Source organism: Sarcophilus harrisii, chromosome 3 (assembly GCF_902635505.1).
Source record: "Sarcophilus harrisii chromosome 3, mSarHar1.11, whole genome shotgun sequence".
Classification (NCBI taxonomy): domain Eukaryota; kingdom Metazoa; phylum Chordata; class Mammalia; order Dasyuromorphia; family Dasyuridae; genus Sarcophilus; species Sarcophilus harrisii.
This window is the reverse complement of record NC_045428.1, coordinates 406,673,131-406,700,964: the sequence shown is the minus strand read 5'-3', so window position 1 is coordinate 406,700,964 and position 27,834 is coordinate 406,673,131. Positions and strand designations below refer to the sequence as shown.

At 33.1% G+C, this 27,834-nt stretch overlaps 1 protein-coding gene across 2 annotated transcripts in view; it reads left to right on the top strand.

The window, feature by feature from the left end:
- XIRP2 (xin actin binding repeat containing 2) overlaps positions 1-27,834 on the top strand; it is a 372,930-nt gene that overhangs the window by 230,852 nt on the left and 114,244 nt on the right. The window contains exon 2 of one of the 2 annotated variants that reach the window (XM_031960525.1): positions 8,452-8,605. In XM_031960525.1, coding sequence (XP_031816385.1) covers positions 8,452-8,605 — 154 coding nt within the window. Of the gene's footprint in view, positions 1-8,451; positions 8,606-27,834 lie in introns of those variants that run through there. The other variant, XM_031960527.1, reaches the window with a different exon arrangement.

Genomic DNA, 27,834 nt, shown 5'->3' with positions numbered 1-27,834 from the left:
AAAGACTGAATACTCATTCCTCCTGTGAGTTTATAAAAACTAAGAAGTTAATGTGATGGATGGCAGGATCCTAGTACAATAATCTAAGATGTTAATTTCACATGCCAGCATTCACTTGGTGATCTTCTCAGGTCTTATGTGTCCAATTATCATCTCTGTACTGATTCTCAAACCTACTTAAAAGCACTAATATCTCTTCACATTCTGAATTTTCTGTTCATCAGATGTCATGATATTAAGAAAGTCTGTCCTCGGTTCCTCTGAGGTAGAAATGGGAAGTTCCAAAGAGTGTTGCTATTATTTTGGAGCTTTATCATGTCCCCATTTTTTATGCCTACACTGATTGTCTGTACAGTCTGTACAGTGAACATGGAAATGAAGAAGTGGGAGAGTACTTGAAAGTTATACAATTACTTAGGAGATCATCCCAAGTGATTCAGTTTCATAGAAGTTGGAGTCTTGAATTATCTTAATTGTTTGGGTGAATGATACCAATAGCAGCCAGGAAGCAGTTCTCAGATGTATAGAGTACAATATATTACCTTCATAAATGATGGGTTTTTAGCTTGCTTAGTTTGCATTTGCATTTGCATAGGTCTATTGCATTCAGGTGCTCCTTACACCAAATATGTAAATTAAAGTGAATGAATCACAAGTATGATACAACTCAAAATTATTTTTTAGAACTTCAAACTGGATTTGGGGTGGGAGTCCCCTGAATTTGCGACATGCAATTGAGTTGGACTAAATAGCAGGCAAGATCCCTTCCAATTCTAAAATTCATATACTCTGAAAACTAGGGGTGTTTCAAAACTGTTGATGTTTTTGGAGGGAAGAATGTATGAATAAAATTATAATTTTCTCTTAAAAACAATGGGAAATATCATGAAAAAGATAATTTTTTTAAAAAATCAAAGAATCTAGTTTATATAATTCAAACTGGATTTAGTTTCTTTTCTCTTTTTTTCTTTCTTTTCCCGGATTTCTGTAATCTACAATAACATGCCATTTTCATATTCAAAGTGAAATAATCTGCTTTACAAAGTCACTTTATCCATTTTAATCTAATCACCTTTGCTTTGACTTTTCCTTATTTTTTTTGTGAAAACTCAGATAATTTTCAGTATTCAAATAAATTGAATATTTTCCAAAAGGAAAAATCAGAGAGACAATCAAGTAGTCATGGATAGTGATTGACCATACAAGGATTTTGGAGAAGGAAGAAAGTAGTATAGGTAGAATAAATGAAAATGGCTTTATGGAGGTGATATTTGAGCTGGAGGTAAAAGAATTAGACAGATAAAAAAGAGAGAGGTATTTTAACTGTGGAGAACCTAAAAGAGCAAATGCTTGAAAGTACACATAGATACCACTCTGAACTGTACAAACACTGGAAAAGAAAAAAAAATATATATATATATATACACACATATATATCAGATACTTTGACAGATGTGTAGACCAGTTTCTTTTTTAAAAATGTTTTCATCAGTTCAAAAACAATTGCTAAGAATTTATAATGTGTCAAGTACCTTACCAAGTTCTATGAAAACAAACAAAAAAAGGCAATGATAAGATCTCTAGTTTTAGAGTTAGCATTCTTTTATAAATATATACATATATTCTAATTACATATAAAATTATTTTTAATCTTCATTTTTCAAATTTTTCATTGCAAATTCCTTCTCTCATCTCTCCCCTCATTGAGAAGACAAGCAATTTGATAGGGGTTATGCATGGGCAAGCATGTAAAACATGTTTCCATATCAGTCATGTTATGAAAGAAAACAGACCAAAGGGAAAATGAAATATTAAAAATAAAGAAAACTTTTAAAAGAATTATACTTCATTCTGTATTCAGCCTCCTCTATTTCTCTGGAGATAACATTTTCTATCATGAGTATTTCAGAATTGTCTTGGATTGTTGTACTGCTGAGAATAATTAAGTCATTACAGTTTATCATCTTTTTACTACTGTTATTACTGTGTACTCTGTTCTGGTTCTTCTCACTTCACTTTTCATCAATTCATTTAAGTCCAGATTTTTCTGAAAGTGGGATTTTCCTGCTCATCCTTTCTAAGTCAATCAGAATTATATACAATGGCTTGTTCAGTCATTCCACAACTGATAGACATTCCTTGAATTTCTAATTCTTTGACAACACAGAAAGAAATGCTTGAATATATATATATATATATTTGTCCTTTTTTCCTTTTCTTTTTTAAAAATTACTTTGAGATACAAAACTAATAGTAGAATTACTAGATAAAAAAGTATAGTAAGCAAAGTTTTATAGTTCTTTGAGCATAGTTCCAAATTGCTTTCTAGAAAGTTGCAATCAGCTCACAATGCCACCTTTTCTGTCTTATTGGCCAATCTTATAGGTTTGAGGTACTTTACAGTTGTTTTAATTTGTGTTTCTCTGATCAATAGTGATTTAGAGCAATTTTTATGATTACAAGATAACTCTGATCTACTGCATATCTTTTGACTGTTAATTAACAAGGAATGATTTTTATTCTTATAAATTTGACTCAGTTCTCTATATATTTGAGAAATGAAGCCTTTACCAGAGAAAATTGCTATAAATTATTTTTCATGGTTATGATTACTGTGTATTTCTTCACATCCTATTTCCCCCATTTATTCTTGTCTCCCCTTTCACTCTGTCCCTTCTCAAAATTGTTTTGCTTTAACCTACTACTTCTAATAATTCTCCTTTCTATCAGTCTTGCCCTTCTTTGAAGCCTCATCCCTCCTTCTTTCCTATATAAGATACATTTTATACCTGAGCATGCATGTTATTTCCTCTTTGAGACAATTCTGATGAGAGTACGATTCAAATACTGCCTGCTTTTCTTTTCATTTTCTCTTTTACTATGAAAGCTTGTTCATGCTTCTTAATCTGAGATAAATTGTCTTATACTACGTTTCCGACTTCTCCTAATGCATCTTTCTTTCTGAACCTTTAATTTAATTTGATTTTTTAAAAGATATCATCCCATCATATTCAACTCGCTTTTCTGTTTATGCATACATCTTTTAATTTCCATAAGAATGATAAAGTTCTTAGGCATTAAACATATTCTTTTTTCATGTAGAAGGGTAAATAGTTTAACTTTATTGAATCACTTATGATTTCTCTTTCCTTTGCTTTTTTATGTTTTTCTTGAGTTGTACTTAAAAATTAAATTTTCTATCCAGATCTGGTCTTTTCATCATGAATATTTGAAAGTTCTCTATTTCATTCAATATCCATTTTTTCCCTGAAGAATTATATTCAAATTTTCTGGGTAGGTGATTCTTGGTTGTAGTCTTATCATCTTTTTCCTCTAGAATATCATATTCCAAGCCCTCTGACACATTTATATAAATTTAATGTAAATTTTCTCTGATCCTGACTATGGTTCTTTGATATTGAAATGGTTTCTGGCTCCTTGAAATATTTTTTCCTTGACTTTGGAGTTCCGAATTGGCTATGATATTTCTGCGAGTTTTCATTTTGGGAATGACAAATGTATTTTTTTTCAATTTTCTATTTTTACCATCTAGTTCTATATTATCAAGGACATTTTCCTGAATGATTTCTTAAAAGATGGTGTCTACACTCTTGTTTTGATCATGTCTTTCAGATAGTCCAATAATTTTTAAATTACCTATTGTTGAACTATTTTCTAAGTCAAATCTTTTTCCAATTAGATATTTCATATTTTTTTTGTTTTTATCTTTTGATTTCATTTTACTGCTTCTTGATTTCATCAGCTTCCATTTGTCCAATCCTAATTTTTAAAGAATTATTTTCTTCAGTGAGCTTTTGCACTTCCTTTTCCATTTAACCAATTCTGTTTTTTAAGAAATTCTTTTCTATGGTGTTTTTTTTTTTTATCATTTTGCCTATTTACCAAGCTATTAAGTAGTGAAATTTTTTTCCCTCATAGTTTTCTTGCACCATTCTCATTTCTTTTCCTAATTTTCCTTTCTATCTCTCATTTGAGTTTTAAAATCTTTTTTGAGGTCTTCCAAGATTTCTTTTTGAGATTGATACCAGTTCATTTACCTTTTATTATTGTTGTAAGGTCAAATAATTAAAAATGTATATGTTTTTGAAAAATCCTAAAACATTATATAAATGCTATCTATTAATTAATATATGATTGTATAACTAATAGGAAGCCTCATGATTCTGAAAGCAGTGCTGGAATGGACTAATACATTAATACCTATATTTTGGTAAAAATCACTTAGGCAAAGAAGTAGAGAATGTACTTGTATGGAGAGAAACTTGAGACCAATCTCAAATCAAAGGACCAACCAGAAATCTATTGCTGCAGTGAGGTCCTGCATTTCTGGATATGAGTGTGTCTGAATCAATGGAAATAAATGGGCAATGTTAATTGCTAACATTACTAACTAATATTATTAGATGAAAGGCACTGTGCTAAGCTAAGATGAATAAAATTTCATTTTATCCATCTAACAACCCTGGGAGATAGGGAAATAGGTGCTATTATCATCCCTACCACCTTATTTTGTGACTTTTAAATTTGAACTCTGATCGTGGGGCAGCTTTGAGTTTTGCCTTTGAGTGTATGGGCTCTTTGTATTGTTTTGCTCACAGCACTGGGGGTAATTTGACCTAGTTCTGCCTGTTATTGCCTGGTTTCCCAGGGTAGCAATTTGTCTTCTCCTTTGGGAATGGAAGCTTTCCCACTGATCTGCTCTACTGAGTCATAACTGAAGGTCTTGATTGTGAATCCACTGTGCTCTCACTGGCTGTCCCAGATATTGAGCTGATCATCCCATTCATCCCCTTGAGACTGACTTTACTTGAAGTCCTCCAACCTATCTTAAGCTGGAAAATTTTTTCATCTACTCTTTTCATAGGATCCGTCATTTCCAGACTCTGTTTAGAAGCTGTTTCATGTGGTTTCACTCCTATTGGACATTTTGACCAGAATACCTTAAATTCAATATGTTCAAAACTGAACTCAATATCTTACCTCTCAAAACTTCTCTTTTTCTTAACTTTGCTATAATTTTTGGACATAATCTCATTCTCTTAGTCACCCAGGCTCACAAGCTAAATATCCTCCCAAATTTCTTATTCTTTCTTACTCTTCAACCCATATCCAGTCTGTTGACAAAGCCTATTGATTTTATTTTTATAATAGCTGTCATTTTTGCCTCCTTCTCTTTTGAGACTGCCACCACTCTGCTATGGGCCTTTGTTATTGTTCAGTCATTTTTTAGTCATTTTCATCTTTTTATGATCCTAGTGAGATTTTTTTTTTTGACAAAAATACTGGAGTGGAGTTCTCCAATTCATTTTATGGATAAGGAAATTGAAGCAAAAAAGATTAAATGACAATTCAAGGTTTTGCTAACTTACCTATTTTGGACATGATAACTAATTTGGAAATGTCTCATATTTTAGTGAATGACTAATCTTTTTGTTTTGTTTTCCTTAAGATAGAGTCGGTTTTATTTTTTATGTGTTTACATTGGAAGAATATGATGAAATATTAGATAAAACATATTAAATGTTTACTATACTAAGTGCTCAGACGTCAATAAGCCAAAAGACAGTCCCTCTTCTTAAAAAGTTTATATTCTTACAGGGGAATATAACAGAAGAAAGGATCCTGAAAAGTCTGAAAAGTAAGGGGAGAAGTAGGAAAGATGATATAATATTGGTGAAGATTTAAGGATATATTAGAGTATATTGCAGATTTGCAGGGTGTGAGTAAGATGAAAAGGTTTTTGGCCTCTTGTCTTGATATTAGCACAAAATTTAAAAGTAATTCCTCATGTCTGGTACCATTTGATTCTATTCCTGAAGAAAATCTTCATAGTATATAAAACTGAGAATTCTTAAGAGACTACCATAAGATCACAGACTTATAGAGATGCAAGAATATTTAGAGACCATCTCTACTTTAACAGATGAGGAACAGAGGCCATAGGGGAATAATTAACTTGCTTAAGGTCATTCAGTAGCAGAAGTAAGATTTGAAATCAGGTCTTCTAATAAAAAAAATCAGTACATTTTCATTGTTTTAACTTTGTTTTGAAATACTTTAATCTGAAACAATATTTTTCAACATTTTTTTACTTTGATTTTGTACTGAAGTCACAGAATGTCAAGGTATAGGAATAGTTTGATAAGGTATGTGGGGAAAATGCACCTTTTCTGGAATAAACATTTTTTTTTCTTTTTTAAATAGTTTTTTTTTCAAATTACATGTAATGACAATTTTTAGCATTCTTTTTTTTTTAATTTTGAGTTTGAAATTTTCTTCTCTTCCTTACCTGCTTTCTCCCTAAGATGGTAAGCAACATGCTATAAGTTATATATGTGTAAGCATGTAAAATGTTTTTCCATATTTGCCATATTATGAAAGAAAAAAAACAGATCAAAAGAATAAAACCATGAAAAGAAATGAAAGCTAAAATAATATGTCTCTGTCTGCATTCAGACTTCATCAGTTCTTTCTCTGGTTGTAGATACCATTTTACATCATAAATCCTTTGGAATTGGTGAAAAATTGGAACAAGAGGTTTGGCAATTGTTAATGCTGTAAAGTTACCCATGTATATATCCTGTAAATAAAAGGCTATTAAATAAAAAAAAAGAAAAGAAAAGAAAAGAAAAATACAAATTAAAACCATTCTGAGATGCCAAAAAAAAAAAATCCTTTGGAATTGTGCTGTATCATTGTATTGCTGCAAGAAGCACAATGTTATTGTTACTGTGTGAAATGTTCTTTTGGTTCTGCTCATGTCATTTTGTATCAGCTCATTGAAATCTTTTCAGGCTTTCCTGAAATCAGCTTACTTATCATTTCTTATAGTACAATAATATAGAATGAACTTTTATCTGCTTGTGCTAGTTTGGCATTTCAAATACAGTTAATAAAACTATTTCTCTGACTCATTTACATTATTTTCTCTACTTATATCTTCAATAGAGTACATGTTACTGTATTTGTCTTGGAATTTGCAGTGGAGGACTGGCATAGGGGCTAATCTTGAGACATTTCACTCAAAATAAGCATTGTATAATGATTATTAAGAGTAGCCTTTATTCTTTAAAATTTATGTTGTTTCCCAAGGTTTTATATTAACTGTTCAATAATGGATGAAAATTAAATTTAAAAAAAGAAAAAATATATAAAGAAAACAATCTTAGACTGATTTAGCATAACCTACCTTGGACCTAACTTCAATTAATAGTGACAATAATAATTTTTTAAAAAATTATGATGAACAAGAGAGCTACCTTGTTTGTTTAAATAAGAGGCTATTAAGTATATGCAAATAGACCACAGCATATTGAAATTGTTTAGCAACTTCTGTTTTAATTGATGTACAATTCAGAAAATATGCCAAAGGGTTATTTAGCCAAAGAGCTATTTTTTCCTATGACAGATGAAGATGCAGCAAAGTAATCTACTGTAAAAAGTGCTTTTAGAGCCAAGCTGACTTTCAATCCTAAAGTCACATTCATTAAGCCCTCTATTGAAGATTCCATAAATGTGAAAAGTGACTTATTATATTACTGGATTGTTGGTTTAGAAGTCAGCAAGTCAACAAGCATTTATTAAGCATTTACTATGTGCCAGGAATACTCCGAGGGTGAACATTCAGATTTCTTGAACAAGGATAGAAGAAACTTCTGCCTATATATGCTGCCCCCCCCAACCCCATTTTTTTTTTTTTGAGAAATTAATAGACTAACAAATAAAGAATATTGACTTTCCCTTTGGGGAATCTCGCTGATATTTGCTTCCTTTTTTAAAAAGTTTTTTTTCCAAAAAATAAAATACTTAAAGGTATAATTGTGTGTGTGTGTGTGTGTGTGTGTGTGTGTGTGTGTGTGCATTTCCCCAATACATTTTCTATGGAACATACTTTGGAAACACTGTAGTAAAGGAAATGGTATGTCCCCCACACCCTTAATTTTATTTAATGGTATATAACTGCATTGATTCTTTATTTCAGATGCTGATAATTTTTTTGAAATATCATAGGTGGGCATGATTTTTTTAAATCTCATTTTTCTTTGTCTTCAGCACATAATGTTAATACATTTTTTTTTAATTTCAAGCTATCGACTTTTTTTGGACTCAGTAAATGGCATATATTAGCATGCATTGCATTAAATTTCTACTCTTTTTTTGTGAAAAGGGAAGGAAGCCACATGGAAGAAAAGCTAAATCAGAAATGATATTGGTGACTGAAATGTAAACTAAACAGTAAACATGCATCTGTAGTTCTTGGTAAAGTTAGAAATTTACCCTAAAGCTTATTGGAAAATATCCCTTGTGATAGAAACCCCCCTTTTCCCTCCCTCCCTCTCTCTCCATCTTTTGCCTTCCCAACCCTCTGAAAGCCACATCTGTTTCCTACTGATTGCTTTTAACACACATCCCCTTAATGTCTTCTAACAGGAAGTGGAAACGGAGCGAAGTTTGTGTTCTCCAGCATTGAAGAGTCAGCCCAGTAGCCGTCCCGTCAGTCCTGTGAAAGATCCAGACAAGAAAGGTGGGAAAACATCTTTTGACAAGATGTCATCTGAAAGTGGTCACAGCAACAACTTTGAAGGTTAGCATAACACTTTGATCTGATTTCTTGGCATAGCACCTTGTTCAATAGAAGTAAGCTAATAAAGTGTGTGGGTAGGTTTGCTTTTCAAAACAGTGAGGGGGAAAAACTGATGAGGCAGCAGATGGCTTACTTTCTAGCAAATCACCACAATTCAGGAAAATAAAAATAGGTTTTTTTAAGTATAATTTTTTTTTAATTTTGTAAAAACCAGGACAAGAATTGTAATACAGAAGGCATTCAATATGAATGTCTCCTATGTCCTAAAGCTCTGAATAAGTTAGTTTATTACCTGCAAATAAATCAGTGCAATCATTTGTTTTTCCAAAACTATAGTTAGAGAACAATGCATTGGATCATCCTCTGGCTGTTCCTTTTGTGACAAAAGGAAAACCATATTTGTTTCACTAAGTCAGCGGGTAGTAAAAGAATGAAGTATGACTGCCTGTCACTTGCAAAATAAAAATTTTTTAAAAAGGCCTTCCAGCAGCTTGTCTTCAGTCGATTAAACTAAATGTGCTTAATGAATTTGGTATAAAATGTGACAGGACAATGTCACATTTTGGGAGAAAAACATATAAATTTGATTAATGTTTTTGAAATGCCATTAAAATGTTAATAGCTCATATGTTTGAAATTGCATCATTACCATAATTTTCAACAATGACAGAATTGCAAAATATAAATAATTTATTGAAAAATGTAGGAAGCATTTATCACATCTGAAGAGGCACTAACAGGATTTTCCATTTTTAACCAAGTATAATTTAGAATTAGTAACATTTGTTAAAAGAAAAATATTAAATGACACAGTCCTTTCAGGTATGTCCTCATATAAAAAAAATTTTTCACGTTGACAAGCAAGTTTGTTTTGGTAATGTGGGTTTTTTGTGCGAAATGTCATTCAGATTTGGGAAAATATACTTACCTATAAACCTTGCTAGCACTAAGTTCAGTGACTGTTACTGTTATCTGCACATTATATCTTTATGAAATTTAAGATTTGTAGTCTTTTGCTTCAATACATAGTAAATGGTGCCTAATTAGAAAGAGCACTAGAGAGAGAATGGATATCTAGATATTAGCAATGGGATTGCACTAAACTATATAATCTTGAAAGTCACTTTGTGTCCCTGAAACTCAGGTTAGTTACTGTTCCATAAAATTAAAGAATTGGATTATATGGTCTTGTTTCTAGCTTTCCAGACTTGACATCCTATGTTTCTGTGAAGAGAAGCTTCAAAAGGGATAGCTATAAAGATTTGAAGGGATGTGATGAGATAAAAGGGAAAGATTGGGGTGAGAAAATAAATGTAAGTGCAGAACAGAGTTGAGTGAGTTCATGCACTTTGTTGTTCAGTCATTTTTCAATCCTGCTTCACTTTTTGCAACCTCATTTGAACTTTTCTGACAAAATTCCTGCAATGTTTTTTTTCCCCATTTCCTTCTCCAGCTCATTTTACAGATTAGGAAACTGAGATATGCAGGATGAAATTACTAACTCAGTCTAGATCTGAACTCAGGAAGATTAGTCTTCTTGATTCCAGGCCTAGCATTCTGATTTCAGGCCCAGAGTTGTATTTTTTGCACCATCTTGCTGCACACTAAATCTACCTTGCTACCCACTAAAGAAAATGTTCAATGCATAGGTTTGTCAGTTACTATCATTTGCATTTGCATTTTGTCAGGAGGTTCTAGAAGTACGCTATGAAATTTGCACAGAAGAATCATAGATTATGATTGTAAAGGATATTCAAGATGTTAGGTTAAATTTAAAGACAAAACTATTGGATAAGAAAAATTATACCAAACTTTTTGGCTTGCTCTCACACATTCTTCCAACTATGACAAGATCATCAGTTCTTTTCAGTCATTTAAGAGATTTCATTAGTGGGAAGGGATTGCTCTTCATCTTCAGTAAGATGCCTTAGGGCATCCAGTTATCCATGGCTTCACAGTGTTTAATATTATGGTCCATTAATGTCTATTTTTTATAAAGAAAATAGAATGTATTTTAAAAGTAGCTCCTATTTATATCTTTTGTTTCTGGAAATACTTCCAGCCCTCCCTTATTGAATCTTCAAGTGTAACTAAGAAGATAGTTAAGAAAAGTTGACATAGTAACCAAGTCAGGCAAATGCCAGCAACATTCTGCCCTAGCAGTGCCCCTGATTCTCTGCCCAGAAAGGAAAGATGTTTCTGTAGATCCCCCAACCCACCCACCCATCCAGTTTGCTCTTTTCACAGGTATGCATGTTGACAGCCCCAATACCCTGACTCCAAATGCTGAGAAAAGATGAGGCCCCCATTTCTATAATAGAATTCTTGATAAAGCTTGTACAATAAGAGAATTAGCATCACTCTCCAAGAACTTATTTAAAGAGAAAAAGGTATATGTGTCTGGTAGATGTTTCCAAATCAGTGTGGGCTATCCAAATAAAGATTGACTGTGGCACACATGAATAGTTATTAAACATCTGAGGAGACTATTGAAGGAAGGAGGATTTAGAGCCAGAGGACTAGTCTAAGGTCTTCTGACAATGTTACTTACTGCTTATGAGACCTTGGGCAAAATTATGTTATGTCTATGAACCTATTTCCTCCCTTTTAAATAAGAGAGTTTAACTACAAGACTTTTAATGTCCTTTTCACCTCTAAATCTTTAATCTATGGCCTTAGGGAAGTGAATATTTACTCATTCTATAAATCAGTCGAAAAGAATGCAATTATCTATAGGAAACCAAGAATATTATTTTCTCTTTCCTTCTCTCTGTCTCTCTGTCTCTTTCTCATTCTCTTTTCTCTCTCCTTCCCTCCTTCCTTTCCTCTCTCTATGTGTATATAAACATAAAGACGTGTGTCTACATATATATGCATGCATACATAGATACAAAATAGCATATGTTTATGTATGTGGATGTATTTACATGTGTGTGCATACAAAGTGTACATACATATGTGCATATTGTTTATATTATAGATAAATAAATAGGATAAACAGTTAATGTGTACATAGATAAGTTGCTTTAGATCTGATGACCTAAATGAGTTTTCTCATTTGTTGAAGGAGATGATATCCAAGATTCCTTTCAACACAAAAATATTGTATTATGAACCTAAGATCAAAATAAAGTTAGCCAATTTTCTAAATTATTTCATTTTGGTAGGGTGAATTTTATCTGAAAAATGAGTTTAGCAATTGATCAATTCTCATAGATCACTAGATTTGGCATCGCACCTGAAAATTAATTCCATTCTTTGTAGATCCAAAGGCTTATCCTCTTTGCTTCAAACCTGCATGTAACTTTGCTTCAAACTTGCTTTAAACCTAATTTTAGCTTTCCCCCTTAGATGACTGCTCAGTTTTGTCTTCTTCTCATTTTCCTTGAATGAGAAATTATTTATTTTTGAATGGGAAAAAAACTACTGGAAAAAGTTAATGATTCTTTAGTTGCTGCATTTGCAATGTGCTTCTCATATATTTGTTAGAACCTGTTAAGGTTTAGTAGATTGGAAACCTAAGTGATGAAACAAACACTTGTATAAACTTGGGATAGAGGAAAGAAAATGTGGTCTAAGAAACACCAAAGGAAAATTGAAAATCAGATATAAAACTGTGACAAGTCATTGCTATCGTTATAATGTAGTTTTAATTTGGCTAGCTTTCTTTAGTGATTTCTAAAATGAGTAAATTGGAGAATGAACAGAGGGTCCTAAATGTTGAAGGCTATCAATATGCAATCACAATAGGCTTTTTTTTCCCTGATGAAATCTTGTGTAACCTAGCAATGCTTCAGAAACCAAGCACAGGTGAATTGGACAATGTGGACTGAGTGTTATCCGTCTGTGTAATTATGCACATTCATATAGATGCATACATATAGGTATACACATACACATACACACACACATATACAAACATAAACATGTGGTTCAAAACCCTTTTACCACAACATTTTTCTTCTTCTCAACTTTTGCTCTTGGAGTCATGATTTCAAAATTTAATTTTCTAGGTCATGAACATATAAAAAGCTAACAGAATAAAACCATACATTAAAGATTCCTGTTTCCAAGGCTTTTTATAGGAAGCTTTTGAAATTACCTGTCACATTTCTCTTTCTTATTCAGCTTCATTAAAGCTAAATTCATTCTTTATTCTTAAATTGGTCATTAATTTTCCCTGACAGTTTTAACAAAACAGACTGTTACTTTTAAAATTTCTGTAACCAAGTGGAAGTATCATATATTTCTATATTATAATTAAGTCTTGAAAATAAGAATTTTTAAAATCTCAGTCATTCTCTCTTCCTTTTGTCATTCTCTTTCAATTTCTCTATCACTCTCATTCTCTCTCATTATCTCTCACTGCCTTTGTCACTCTTTCACACCCCATTCATGCTTCTACATCTTACTTTTTGTCTAATCTAAGATTTTTAGAGATAGTAATTCCTCAGAGCAACTGAACTTCCTACAGGAAGTGATAGAATGGTCAAACTCCCCTCTTTTAAAGACCTTTCTCTCTGCACCCTTACCTATAGGATTGAGAACATAGATCAGTATAGAATAGGATATATTCATGTTAACAGAAATTGAAATAATATTAATTCCCACACTAAGGAGGAAGTCTTCAAAAACTAGTAAAAATTTCTTATAGTGATAAACTTGCCAAGTTTTTCCTTCTTGTACTTTTTTCAAACTCTTAAAAGAGTGGTTTTATTAAAGGAAAAGCAAAGTCTAGAGTTAAGTCCATGTATTTTTTCCATGGCTTATTTCCTAGGGCTTAGTCATTGTGGGAATACTAAGTCTCAGACCAGGAAGCAGTACATCTGATAAATACCAGAGGTCTCTAGGTTAAAAGGAAATGAAACACCAGTATATTTAACATTAAACATCATCTAAGCAAAAAACTCCCTTCTTAAATCTACAACTTAACTGATATTTAGTCACAGACCAGTACCAGAAAACGGTATTAGTATCATTTGTCTTTCTCTAAATGGTTTGTTCTTCTCTAATGAGAATTACAGGGAAGACAATTTTAGATCTGGTGTTTGGAGAGTGACTTGACAGAACTTATATCTCCTGTTCATAGTAATGTCTCTTTACTCAGCACATTACTTATTTCTTGTGCCTAGCATGATTCTTTTATAGATGGGCAGCCTTATTTCTCACAATAGATAATTAATTTCAGTAAATGATAAGAAATCAAAAAGCCTTTATGGAAAAGATTTAAAAGAGAAGCTTTTTCTTCAAAGAATACCAACTTTTGTTCTTATAGAATGGATTCCTCAGAAATGTGGGAACAGAATAGTAGTGATTCTCTACTCTGATTTCAATGTCTTAACATAAATTGTTGGTATATAACATGGAATAGTCAATCTTCATGAGAATCCTGTACTTAGTCATTGTGGTTTCAAGCTGTGATACTTTGAAATTCCCTAAATTATTTTGAGGTCATATTAAGTCTAACTTGGGATGAGAGGCTCTACAGAATATAGATATAGCCTCAAGGTCAACTGAGGCTAGAATGTCACACACCTGTTATCCTAATTAGTATGACTAAGGACCCTAAACCATTAAGGAGTCCCAGTTATTGAGGAGAGAGCAAAAGGTCTAGCCCCTTGTCTCTCAAAGCATACACATCATCATTCTAGAATTGTAGGTGTTATATCTTTACTTGTATAAATGACTAAATAGGTCATTAAGTCACTCATATTGGTTCAAGATTAAAAAGTCATAGACTCATTACTTTTGGTCACAAATAATTAATTTATAGGTTATCTGGAATTCATAAACTTTAAAAATATTTTGATAACTGTATTTCAACATTAATGGTTTTCTTAGTAATATTAGAGCATTTTACTATACATTTAAATATTATTGATTAAAAAGGGTCCCTAGGCTTCACTAATCAATCAATAAACATACATTAAGTGCTTCCTATGTCCCAAGAACTGTGCTATGTGCTAGGGTAATAAAAAGGGGGGACAAAAGACAGTGCCTAGCCTAAAGGAGCTTTTAAAAGTTTTAATGGAGAAAACAATATAAAAACAAATATACATAAAGCAAGCCATACAGAGCAAGAGGAAGCTATTGACAAAAGGAAAGCACTAGAATTAATAAAGGAGAAGGTTTTCTGTAGAAGATGGGATTTTCACTGTAATTTAAAAGAAGTCAGGAAATTCAGTAGTTGGAGCATAAGAGGGAAAGTGTTCCAGGCAAGTAGGACAGTCAGGGATAAACTCTGGAGCCAAGAGATGGAGTAGATTGTCATAAAATGTCACAGAATAAGACATAAGAAGACTGGAAAGAAACAGGCAAGATTATAAAAGGCTTTGAATGCCAAATAGACCAATTTTTATTTTAGTCTGTGGGCAATCATAAGAAGCCACTGGAATTTTTGAGTAAAGGAATTTATGCTTTAGGAAAATCTTTTTAGTAACTAAATAGTGAGGTTAGATTGAAGTGGGGAAAGACTTAAGGCAAGCATTTGCACCAGTAGGCAATCACCAGACTGTCAAAAGGTACTATAATATTAAAACACAATTTAAATGTTAAGAACCACTGCTGTAGAGGCATTAGCCTTACTCTGAGGATTTGAGATAGAGAAATATACAGAGGAGGCAGCAATTTAATTCAAAGGATTGCTGCAGTAGTACTTTCTAGGGTTTGTATTTATTTGCAGTTGCCCTCAAAGCTTATGCTAGTAGTTGCTCTAACTTATATGTGAGTTTATGTTTCCTTTTATAGAAGAGTAACTTTATTTAAATAGTGTACTGAACTTGGGAATCAGTAAGAAACATCTTCCTGTGTTCAAATATGGCCTCAAATACCTACTAGCAGTCACATAACTCTGTTTGCCTCAGTTCCTCATTTGTAACATGAGCTAGAGAGGGAAATGTCAAACCACTTTGCCAAGAAAATCTCAAATAGACCCACAAAGGTCAGACAGCATTGAAACAACTGAACAACAAAAGCTTAAATTCACCTGTTTAGCTGCTCTTAACTTGATTAGCCATCTAGATATAAATGACTATCATTAATTTCAAATAAGAATCCTCACTCTTAGTCTTTGGTAATGGCACTAAATAATCTCCCAAAGTATCTCAACATTCCAGGGATCAAAGGACTTCCTTATTGATATGAAAGTTGGGGTCCTCCATACTAAAATCCTCATGCAAGGATTATCTTTTGAAAGCTGTATATCTTATGACCTTTACATCCTCATTCATCTGGCTCTTACAATTTTTCTAATCTAATAGGGCATATCAAAGATAGCCCTACTAACTATATGAGGCAAATTTATTTATAGTTTAAAAGTCTTTATTTTGTCTCCCTCTGTAACTCCTTATTACTTCTTATCACTCTATCTCTCCCTTTCTGCCTATCTCTGTCATGTGGCTATCTGAATCTGTCTCTCTCTGTCTCTCTCAAATACACACACACACACACACACACACACACACACACACACACACCACATTTATCTGGAAGTTAAATTCAATATAAACTTTATTCTGGAGATGCTAATGAAATGATAACCAGTTCTCTGTCAAACAAATAATTCTCAAGAAGCAGAAATGATACATATGATACATGAGCAACTTGAAGAAAGCTTAGGGGAACATAATAGCTGTCTTCAAGTATTTGTATGGCTGTCACAACTGGGAATGATAATGCTTATTCTATTTGACCCACATATTACAACAAAGAGCAATGTGTGAAAATTAAAAAGACAGCAATTTGATGTCAGGAGAAACGTACTAACAATGAAAGCTGCCCAAAAGCAGAATGGAGTGTCTGAAGAGGTTATGGGTTCTCCCTCTTGGATGGCCTTCAAGCTGAAGTTGGAGAAGGAGTTTGGGATATATTATTATAAGCAATCCTTTTGTGTTTGAATTTGACTCTGTGGTTTCTGAAGTACCACAAATCTCAGTTCTCAAATTCTCAAATTCTCTGACTCAAACCAAAGATACTAGAGACAATTCATACAGGCAAGTCTGCAATAACTCTGGACACCTTCATTGACTGATTTCTTAGGCTTTAATATCTGTTATTCATGGATTTGGAGTCAATAGATCTAGGTTTGAATTCTGAATCTATCTACCAGTAAATCATTTAAACTTTTTGAACTTCATTTAGAAAATGTTCATCTATTAAATGAGGTTCTTCAGCTAGATCAGCTCTAGATGAGCTCTAAGGTCATTTTTAGAGCTAACCTGATGATGCTATGGCCTATGTGCTTCATTTTCTATACATGACAGTTGTTTATCATATAGATTGTCTCATTTAGCCCACACAATGGATTAGACTGCTGTGAACTCAACTTTATTTTGAGAAGAGATAATGAGCCTTTTGCAGAAAATATTTTGGAGATGAAAAAAAGAAATCATCTTCTGAGAAAATGTCAAAGATGTGATTCAAGCATATTGGTAAAAAATGCCAATGGATGGTTTTAATGTATCATGAAAAATAGTACATATTCATTTTTTCAATGAAAACATTACATTCTAATAAATCAAAGAAATATTATGGAATAGAAGTACACATATATCAACAAAACTTTTCCTGAAATTTGTGTAAACCAAAATTTTGCAAGCAGGATAATATTCAAAGTATACTAGAAGTATCCATAATTTAAATAATTGTTAAGCAAATTCCTGTTTTGTAAAATAAAGAATTTTATTTGTGTGAACAATTAACCACACTTGCTCTATGAAAAGACTAAGTTGTATGTTACATTTTTCTGAAGCATGGGCACACCTTCATTTTTTTTTCCATTGGAGTCTCCCCTGAGCACTTAGGACCTGATCCAGTCAGCAAGTAAAAGCAAATTCCAAAGTTAAATCATGAGGCTTGCAGGAATGGACAGCTGAGGAAGTTTCCTATTCTGAGAAATATTCTATTAAAGGCCTACTCATTGTTCTTTTTACATGTCCACCATAAATCAGTACATTGTAATGCGCACATATTTCTATACATTAATAAGAAAAAAAAAACATGTAAACACAGGGTGAGCTCAGGGAGGTGAGTCAGGGAGAGATTTATAGAATGAGCACATCAAATGACATGAAGTGGAAACAGTGACCACCTTAAATCCCAGTGGTTTTCTTTGAGATTGAAAATAGCAGGATATTATTTTAAAACAGTTATAATTGTATTTCAAATTTCTATACCTTCTCTCTCCCCCAGAAAATGTTTTTCTAAGCTGGAGTTTCAGGGTCAAAATAAATATGCATTTATCTTAAGAAATTTGGGGCAAAGTAAAGCAATGATTGGCAATGAAGGAAATTTTATAAAGTCCCACATTTAAGGGATTCCAGATCATTGGAGAGTCATGTATTTGCACAAAATGGTAAATGACTGTGGAATGTAGGTATAGGATAAAAAGAAGGTGGTAGCTCTACTATCTAGGTGTCATTGGAATGTTATCTATTATAGTGATGATTTGCCAATATTGAACACAGAATCCATTATATGTTCTGACTGGAAAAATGAAATATTTGCAAGTATAATGGGTTTCATTTGGCCATTGTGAACTTCTCTAATTGATGGACAATGCTGAAATGTGCATATTCAGCTTCTTTGAAACCAATGCAGCATACCATAATTGGGTTTTTATATTATATATACAGGTATTGTTTTTTAGAGTCAGCTCTCCAACCTCTCCAACCATCACCAAAACAAAGTAGATGGCCTTTCAAAAATATAATTCAAGGTGTGTGTGTGTGTGTGTGTGTGTGTGTGTGTGTATAAGAGAGAGAAAGAGAGACAGACAGACAGAGAATCATTATAAATGGTATGTTTCTAGAGTGCTAGTAGGATGGACCAGACAAATGAAAATCAGAAATTCCAGTTTATGTAGACACTAGGTGGCTCAGTGGGTACAGCACCAGCCCTGAAGTCAGGAGGATCTGAGTTTAAATTTGACTTAGACACTTAACACTTCCTGGCTATGTGACGCTGGGCAAGTCACTTAACCCCAATTGCCTCAGCCAAAAAACAAAAAAACAGACAAAAAAAAAAACTGAGGGACAAGAATCTACTGGTACATGTTATGTAGCCAGTTATGTAGACTAGCAGGGTTGGGTGAAAACTATAGGTCTAAACAGAGAAGAGATTCAGAATGCATCTCAGGGAATGGTGAAAGTAGGTGTTAAACCATTAGTTAAATAAACAGAGGAATTTTCAAGTACACTTAGAATGAAAATACAAGCAAATAAAATTTGCCTTTAAGGATTCTTATATTCTACTTGGGGAAAACACCACTTTCAAGGGAGCTAAAAAGTATGCACATGTGGGAAGGGGGTTTATGGGTTTATGATTGTGTGATAGCAAGATAGAGGTCAAAATATAGGCAAAATAAGATGAAAACACACCTTTAAGGGAGAGAATTCAAATTTCTATTGGGAGGAGATGAGGATGATGGCAATAGAGCAGGTGGAATAGTTTGGAGATGGCTGGGAAGTGAGAATTCAGATATTATTATACTTTTTTTGAGGAAACAGATGCAAGAAGATTAAACAACTTGCTTGTGTACAAGGCTATTAAGTGTCAGAGCTGGGATTATGAACACATTTTCAAGATTCTATATCATTCAACAGTCAATGAGAATTTATTAAACACCTACTATGTACTAGTCACTGTTAGATGGTGAAAGTACAAAACACAAAATGAACCACTATCTCCATTGGCTTTCTTTTTCTTTCTTTCTTTCTTTCTTTCATTCTTTCTTTCTTTCTTTCTTTCTTTCTTTCTTTTTTAACTACAATCACACTCAACTACCAAGGGGTTAAAGGATGGGGGAAATAGTGGAGCCAGACAGTCCAATTATAAAGCTTTTCCCCTTTGAGGCTATGCTTAGTATTCAGTCTAATATGACTTCACCTATGTAAAATGTAATGGGGTGGGGCAGGCAGTGCAACTTGATCATGGGGCTCCTACCATCCAAGGAATAGATAGACTTTGGATACCCCTAATTTTGGAAATGGAAAAATAGGCCTTAAGCATCTTACTCCATTCAGATGATGTAACCTTGAAAAGGACTGACTGTTTAAGCATTTTCTTAGTATTTTTTTAAAGAATGTTTTAGTCTTTTACTTCTTTTTTTTATTTTAGCCAAATAGCCATTATTTTATTTTTGTTTTATAACATCTTTTCTTTTGAAATTATATTTGAAGAACATTAAAGCTTTTAAACATAAATTTCTAAGACTTTTGTGTCGTTTTTTTTGCAAAGTAATGTATATTGCTTCTTCTTTGTGTGTTTTGTATTAAACCTTAATTGATTATCTTTTTAGACTATCCAGATTAATTGACTCTGCTTTATTTTGGATTTTTTAGTTTTTAATTTAATGAGCTGTATGAAAACTATCTTTCTATATTTCACCCACCAACCCACACAAAATTCATTCTCTAAAACCCTTCATTGTAAGTAGCCAAGTCCCTGTTTTTAGGTATTTACATCAATGTTGGTAACCCTGTGATCCCACGTCCAAATCTTGGTCATACAAATCACATGTGTCATAATAGAGACACACTAAAATAATTTCCTATGAATAAAGTCAGTGTGTCATTCTAAACTCTTAATATGTCAGGTTCAAATTGTGAAATAGTATATGAAGACCCAATTAGAATAGGACTTTCAGTCCTAGCCAGAAGTTACTTTAGCACTATTTTAAAGAATCCTATTGGGTCAGTACCTTCATAGGGGGGGAAAAGCTCTATAAACTGTTGTGATTACTTAAAGAAGTAGTATTAAAAATAATATTTGCCTAATGCATTGAGAAATAAAGATTATTTCATGTTGTAATTATTGTGAAAGTTTTGATGAGCTCTAGGTTTATTATGAGCAATGTTGTCATGCTAACTCTGTTATGGTTAGTAATGGCATTGCTCTTTCATGAACATCACAGGCAAAATTTGAGACCAGTTCTCCAAATGATATTATATCATAATAGCTATGACTCAATTCCTAAGTTTTCCCTTAGCAGTGGCTGGAGGAATATTGGCCTATGCAAAGATGGGGAGGGAAGGTTTGGATTCTATTGCATTTAGTAATGTTTTGAACAAGTAGCCATCATGAAACCAATTTTGGCAGATTTTATTAACTGCTTCATGGCTATTTCTTTAGCATACACTTTAAGTTAACAAATAAGGATATCAACAGATAACTAGGCTGTCAGAGATATTTCTGTTGAGTGAGATGCTTGGTGGGTGAAAGTTCATCCCTGATTTCCCATCTCACCACTTCTATGAATCAATAGCTTTTTGCTATTCTTCATTTTATAAACCTAGATTTAGATCTATCAGGAATCTTGTCAGTTAGTCCAAGCCCCTCTTTTTTATAAATGAAGAAACTGAGGCATAGAGAAAGTGACTTGTCTAAACTCATGCAGTTAGTAACTGTCTACAAGAAAATATTAACTTTAGTGTCCTCCAAGAAACCAAATGTCTCAAATTTCCCATCTGGAAATGAGAAGTTTGGACCAGGTGGATTTCTTCTAGCTCTGACAACCAAATAGCTGCTGGTCTAGTTGTTAAAATGATTTTAAATGCCCTTTACCCTCACCAAAAAGAGAGAGAAAACATTTTTAAATGAATATTTACAGTAACTTAATGAGGGAATAATATCTCAGTGCTGAAGTAGACATTATTTTTAGAAAACTGATTCACAGAGAAGTGAAATATTTTCTTAAGAACACATAGTAGCACAGATCTAGAACCCACAGTTTCTCACTTCAAACCAGTGTTCTTTTCACTATCCCTAGAGGACTTACAAATAAGAGAACACTAATTATTTTCTACTGGATTTCAACCAAATACCAATATCATGACCTCATGATCTCGCATACAACTCAATCTCCCTATCTTTATATGTGCATTTGAGTGAAGGGAAATACAGCTCTCTGAATAGTCTTTGTTTCTAGCTAACTACAAGGCTATTTTACCTGATGCCAAATGCATGCAAGAACAAGGCAAACAATTGTAAGATAGCAAATTTCAGATTTTTAGAGAGAATACAAAATGTCATTCATTTGTGCATATGTTATGGAAGAATATGTCAAGTCAGAAAGGCAGGAGTCCCTATTTGGCATTATGAATGTATATCTGGGCTTTTTACAAAAGCTCTTTTCTATTATTTACTAACATTCTTAAGTTACAAAAGATGAATCTCCAGTATGATTTCTAATGTCATGTATAAATATGGTCATTTGTGGGGGGTATCTAAACTGTTTTTTCTGAAGAAAGATTGATGTCATATTTTGTTAGAGTCTATCATAGTTTTCAATTTCTTTCCAATTTTGTGAAATTTTGTCACAGTTTTGCAAGTTTTGTAAACCTCTTAAAAGTGAAGGGAGAATTCCTTTTTAGGAGGAATTGCTATAAAGTTAGATGGCTTGAAATAAGTCCTAATTTTATTATAAGTGAAATATGACATATTTTAAATGCTAAGGAATGAAGCTTGGGTTTTTTTTTTTAAAGGTATATGAGATATGTATGTTTTAAGGGTCTTTTTCAGTGAGAATGGGGTGGGAAGTGCTGTGAAGTCTCACTGTTTTGTTCATATATTGGTAGAAAATCTGGATTTTTGTCCCAAGAGCTGCAGAATTTTGCATAAGTTATTTGCATTTCAAGTGCCTCATAATAAACAATAATTCAAGCATCTTAAGTGGTATTGGGAGCTGCTAATGACTTGGGGGAAAAGCTCTGTTAAATGTTAACAGTGGTTTAGATTATGTGTGAAGGCATACTTTTCAATAGGATATGAATCAAAGGTATACAGGTTTTAGGGGGAAAAAAGCAGACAAAAAAAGGATCTTTTCATTGGAATAGGAGAACTAGCTTTTATACAGGCATACGCTTCCACTTTATCAGACAAAGAGATAGTAATGTCTTATCTTATAAGAATGATAGCTTTTTTATCTTTTTATGAATTAATATATCATATATTAATATGTCACAAGTATACCTTCTTCCACCTCTCCCCTTTTTATCTCTTATTCTAAGACCTGTAATCACATAAATACTACTATTACCTCTAGAAAAGGCTTGTCAATGAACTGTCCTATTGTTCCACTCACATTCCTGTAACTTTTCAGAACAAAATATCCTTCCCTGGCAACTAGGTAGCACAGTGGATAGAATACTAAACTTGGAATTCTAGGTAGGTGACAGACTCTGTGCCCAGACCCTAGTCACTCGAATGCTCATCTTGAAGATGTGATGTGGAGATTCAAATGAACAGAATGTAATTGGTTAGCAGAACATATATATTTCTCCACTTAATATGTACATCTTTTCTTTCCTTTTTTATAGTAGCCTCTGAGTGCTATGATTTTAACTATCATTTTGATAGGCACAAATAGACAGCTATTGCTTGGACCACATGAAGGGGAGGGAAACTTTTAGTGGTACTTTCCACCGACTTCAAATATAACAAAGGAGTTCTTTCTGGAATACTTGCTTAGAGGCCTTGGATTCAATCATTTGACTGCTTTGTTATTTTCTTGATATATATATATATATATATATATATATATATATATATATATATATAAAATTGTTAAAACTACAAAGGAAGGGACTAGTATCAGAAAATGTAAAGCTCTTACAGCTTCTGGGTCTTTTTACTTACATCCTTTTCATTTCCATTTAGTCAACACATATTTATACAGGGCTTATTAGGCACAAGTATAGCACTATATAGAACAAGTCTCCATAATGGAAGCTTCACTTTTCTTCAAGGTGCATATGATCATCCTTCAAGAAAGTAGAAAGGAAAATAATACTTCACTCTTAGCTAATGTGAAAGCATGTTTCTAATACAATCATATTTCTTTGCTCCTCTTGCATGGCTGTGAAAACTCAAAATTTCTCCCTTTCGTTCGCCCTGACCATAACCTAAATCCTGTTCTAGTACTCAGACTAGTCATTGTACAAATGCAGTTGGTAAAATTCACACACACACACACACACACACACAGCCCTCAAATATTCTCCCCTCCCCTCAGATATCCTCACATCTGTAGCAGGCATCCATGGGATTACTCTGTGCTCTAGGACAGTAACACACAGGCAAAAGTCTCCCTCTTCCTTTTTCAATTTTGTTTGGGACAGAATGAAGGATGCAAGGGTGGGCAGGCATAGATAATTTGCAATCTGCATTGTAGATCCTTATTATTTTATTTTTTCTCTAAAACACATATCTCTTTTGAAATCTCCAATCACTAAGGGAACCAGTGTCCTAATCACCCAGGTAACAACTCAGGGAAATGTCCAACTCCTCAATTTCAGTCAGCTCTGAACTCTCTGAAATCATAAATTCTTGTCTTTCTCTTGATCATTTTCTGCCCTGATGGGGTTATTATTCCATTCTCCAAACCAGATGTCAACAGATCAAGCCCATGAAGTGCTAAGATACTCAACTCTGAACTTCCTGGACTCATGCATCCTCTTCTTCCCATCAGTCATTTTTTGTTCTGCTGTCACAAGTATACCTTCTTCCATCTCTCCCCTTTTTATCTCTTATTCTAAGACCTGTAATCACATAAATACTACTATTACCTCTAGAAAAGGCTTGTCAATGGACTGTCCTATTGTTCCACTCACATTCCTGTAACTTTTCAGAACAAAATATCCTTCGCTGGCAACTAGGTAGCACAGTGGATAGAATACTAAATTTGGAATAGAAAGACCTGAGTTCAAATCCACACTTATTATCAATGTGATAAAAGCAATTAAACTGTCTACCTCACTTCCTCAACTGTAAAATATGGATAATAATAGCATCTGTTTCACAGATGGCTGTGAGAATCAAATTTGTAAAAGTATTTAGCATGGTGCCTGACACACAGAAAGACCTTAATAAATGCTTGTTTTCTTCCTTCTCCAGGTTCATCTTCTCTTCCTTTTTAGGATGTAAGATCCTTTAAGGCAGGGATAGTCTTATTTTTGCACTTGTATTAGATGTTCTTAGCACAGTGGTTGGACTAAAATAAGAGCTTAATAATCTGACATTTATATACTTACTTGACCCTGTACTCCTACCCCTATGCAATCAGTCATCATATCTTACAGTTAATATCTTTGCAACCTCCCTCCCATGTGTTCCTTTCTCCCTACTCACAAAGATGCCACACTGGTTAAGCCTCCCATCGCATCTTGCTTTGAATACTATAATAGACTTCTATTTGGTTTTCCTTGTCTTGCCATTCTCTTTCCCCCACTCCAATCCATCCCTTCCCAGAATTGACAAAGTGATTTTCCTAAAGTATAAATCTGACCATGACACTCTCCTACTCCGGTGGTTCCCTAGCAATTATAAAATCAAATATTATTTATTGTTACCTCCACTTTTTTAATGTCTATTTTGTATAAATATTTAATGTATGTGATTATTAGCATGACAAGATATGTATGCAATTCATAAATAAATGTACATATGTTGAAGATACATACTTTTTTTCTCTTTTATGCTAATAGAAGTGTATTATATAAGAAAAATGGTGCTAGTCTTTGAGGTCAAGACATTTCAAGTTCAAATTCTGCTTTAGTACATATGGTATGAATGAAAGGAGGGGAAGAAGAAGAATCCCTTAAACTCTCAGAACCTGTTTTCTCATTTGCAAAATGGGAACAATGCCTACCTCACAGAATTGTTAGTTTGAAATGAGAATATGTATACTAAACACTATACAAATTCCTGTTGTTTTTGTTATCACTGTACAAGAAGAAAAAGACATAGGACAGCCCTTCTTTATAGACCATTTATATATCTTTTCTCCCCAACTTGATTACATGAAGATAAGAGCTTAATCAAGGAACACTTAAGGAAAGGTTAGATATTTAGGTGGATCTTGAGTTCTTCATTTTTGTGAATTGTCAAAGCAGATGGTATGGGATGGGGGAAGAGGGTTTGCATGAAATGTCCTTGCCTCACCTATCTATTTCCTGGCTAGAACAATTTGTTAAATGTGAAAATTCTATTACTATCCAAATTCTAAATCTGAGTTTATGCTTTTGGCAAGATAGATGTATTCCTGAACTGTTTATGTTTCTGTGGCTGACAAGTTGTTTAGAGGTAATAGCAGCTCACTTTCCTGTTGTCATATTTCTAAATCAGTTTAAAGTGACTTTTGAAGCAATCTGGTATATTTGACAGTTATTTCTGAGATAGGAGTGTCCATACCATAATACTTTCAAAAAATCTCATTCTGTTTATATTCTCAGTTTGACAAATGTATAAGTAAGTCTGCTTATTAAGATCATTGGTTATTGTCTCTCTATATATTTTTCAAAATCATTTCTAATCTTATATTTTTATATATTTTAACCAAATAATGAGAATTCTGAATTAAAGGCTAGAGATTCTGGATTCAACTCCCATATCTGATATTACCTTTGTGACCTTGCATTAGTAACTTCATCTTTCCAGATATCACCTCATCTATTCTTTTACCTTATCTGTAAAATGAGAAACTTAGTCTAGATAACCACTAAGTGTCCTTACAATTCTAAATTTATGACCTCTGTGACCTGCCAAGATGTGAATGAGAAGGTTGTCTAGGCTAGAATTAAGAATCTGAATAAGCTGGTATAATCTGAAAGATAGTAAGAGATCCAGGGATAAAGACCAAAAGGCCAGAGAAAGTTAATAAAGAAAAAAGAAGGGAATGAGTACTGCCAAAAGTAGAAAAAAAGGTGGGTTTTTGTAAAGCTTTGTTGAGAAAAATAAGATGAAAATGGCAAAGATAATGTGGAAATAATTGAACCAATTCTTATCAAATTTAAAGATGATATAAGGCTCTGAACATAGACGACATATTGGATGGTAACATAAAAAAAATTTGTCAGTCTAGAATGTCAAGTTGAATTTAAGATAATAAAATATTATAAGGATAAATGTAAAGATAAATTTGGATTCAAAAATTCAAGTTCATAAGCACACATGAGGATCGGCATAGTATAGCAATTCATCAGAAAAAAAGAGTTAATGATTTTATGAACTGCAAACTCAATGAATCAACAATCTTTTCTCCCCCCCCCCCCAAAAAAAAGGCATCTCTAGAAGTACCAAGTATATTAGCTTTTAAGTTCTTTGAGGGCAAGCACTCTCTTTTACCCAGGTCTTACCATAGTGTCTGACAAGTAATAAACATTTCATTCAAGTATGTTTTGACTGAATGCAGTATTATTCTACTCTTATTTGAATAAACTATATCTAAAGAATTACATTCACTTCTAGGGGCCACTTTGGGAAAGATCATTGATAAATTGAGAGAGATTAGAAAAAGTAACTTCAATAGTGAATTTCAAGTTCATCTCATGTGAATGTCTCACACGCATCGGGGGTCATCTCCAGTTGTCCTGACTATTGTCTTGCCACTGGATTCAAATGATTCTGAGGGATAGAGTGAGACTCTGTCTCAAAGTCTCATCATATCTGATGACTTTACACAATTCTGCCTTATTTAAATCCAATTCACTTGCAAGTCAAAACATCACTCTCCTGATGTCATTGATTCTCTTCAAAAGGAAAGAAGAATGACAACAACAATGTGAGAATCAATTGAAAATTTTGGAGAAGCTTAGCCAAGAGAAGTAAAAACTTCATACATAATAAGTAACATCCATTATTAAAGGAAGATAATATGGAAGAAAAATTAGAATTGTTTTGCTTGACATGAGAGGACAGATGAATAGAACAAGCATCCTACTAATTACATCTCACCCAAAGTGGAATGTGTTTCCTTAGGAAGTTTTGGGTGGCCTTTATTGATGTATTTCTGGAAAAGTTTTGATGATTCTTCATCTAGTATGTGGGTGAGAAGAGTTGGGATTAGGTATGAATTTAAATAAATGTACCGAGAGTGAGATTCAACGATTAGGATAATAACTTGAGGGAAAATGAAGTCAGTTACTTATTTGTTTGTTTAAGGATGGTAGAGAGCTGCTCAGATTTTTATGCAACAGAAAGGAACCATTCAATCTGTCAGCAAGAATTTATTAAATATTCACTGCATGTCACGTACTGTGCTAGGCATTATTTTTCCAATAGAAGACAAAATTAGTCCCTGCCTTTTAGGATCTTACATTCTTTTATGCTCCTAAGTATTCAATTTTATTTTATTTTCTGTTCCAAAAAAGGCAAGACAAAGGAGAAGGGAAGAAGAGGAGAGGAATATTTTTCAAACTACACTCTATCTTTCAAACTACACGAATATCTTTAAA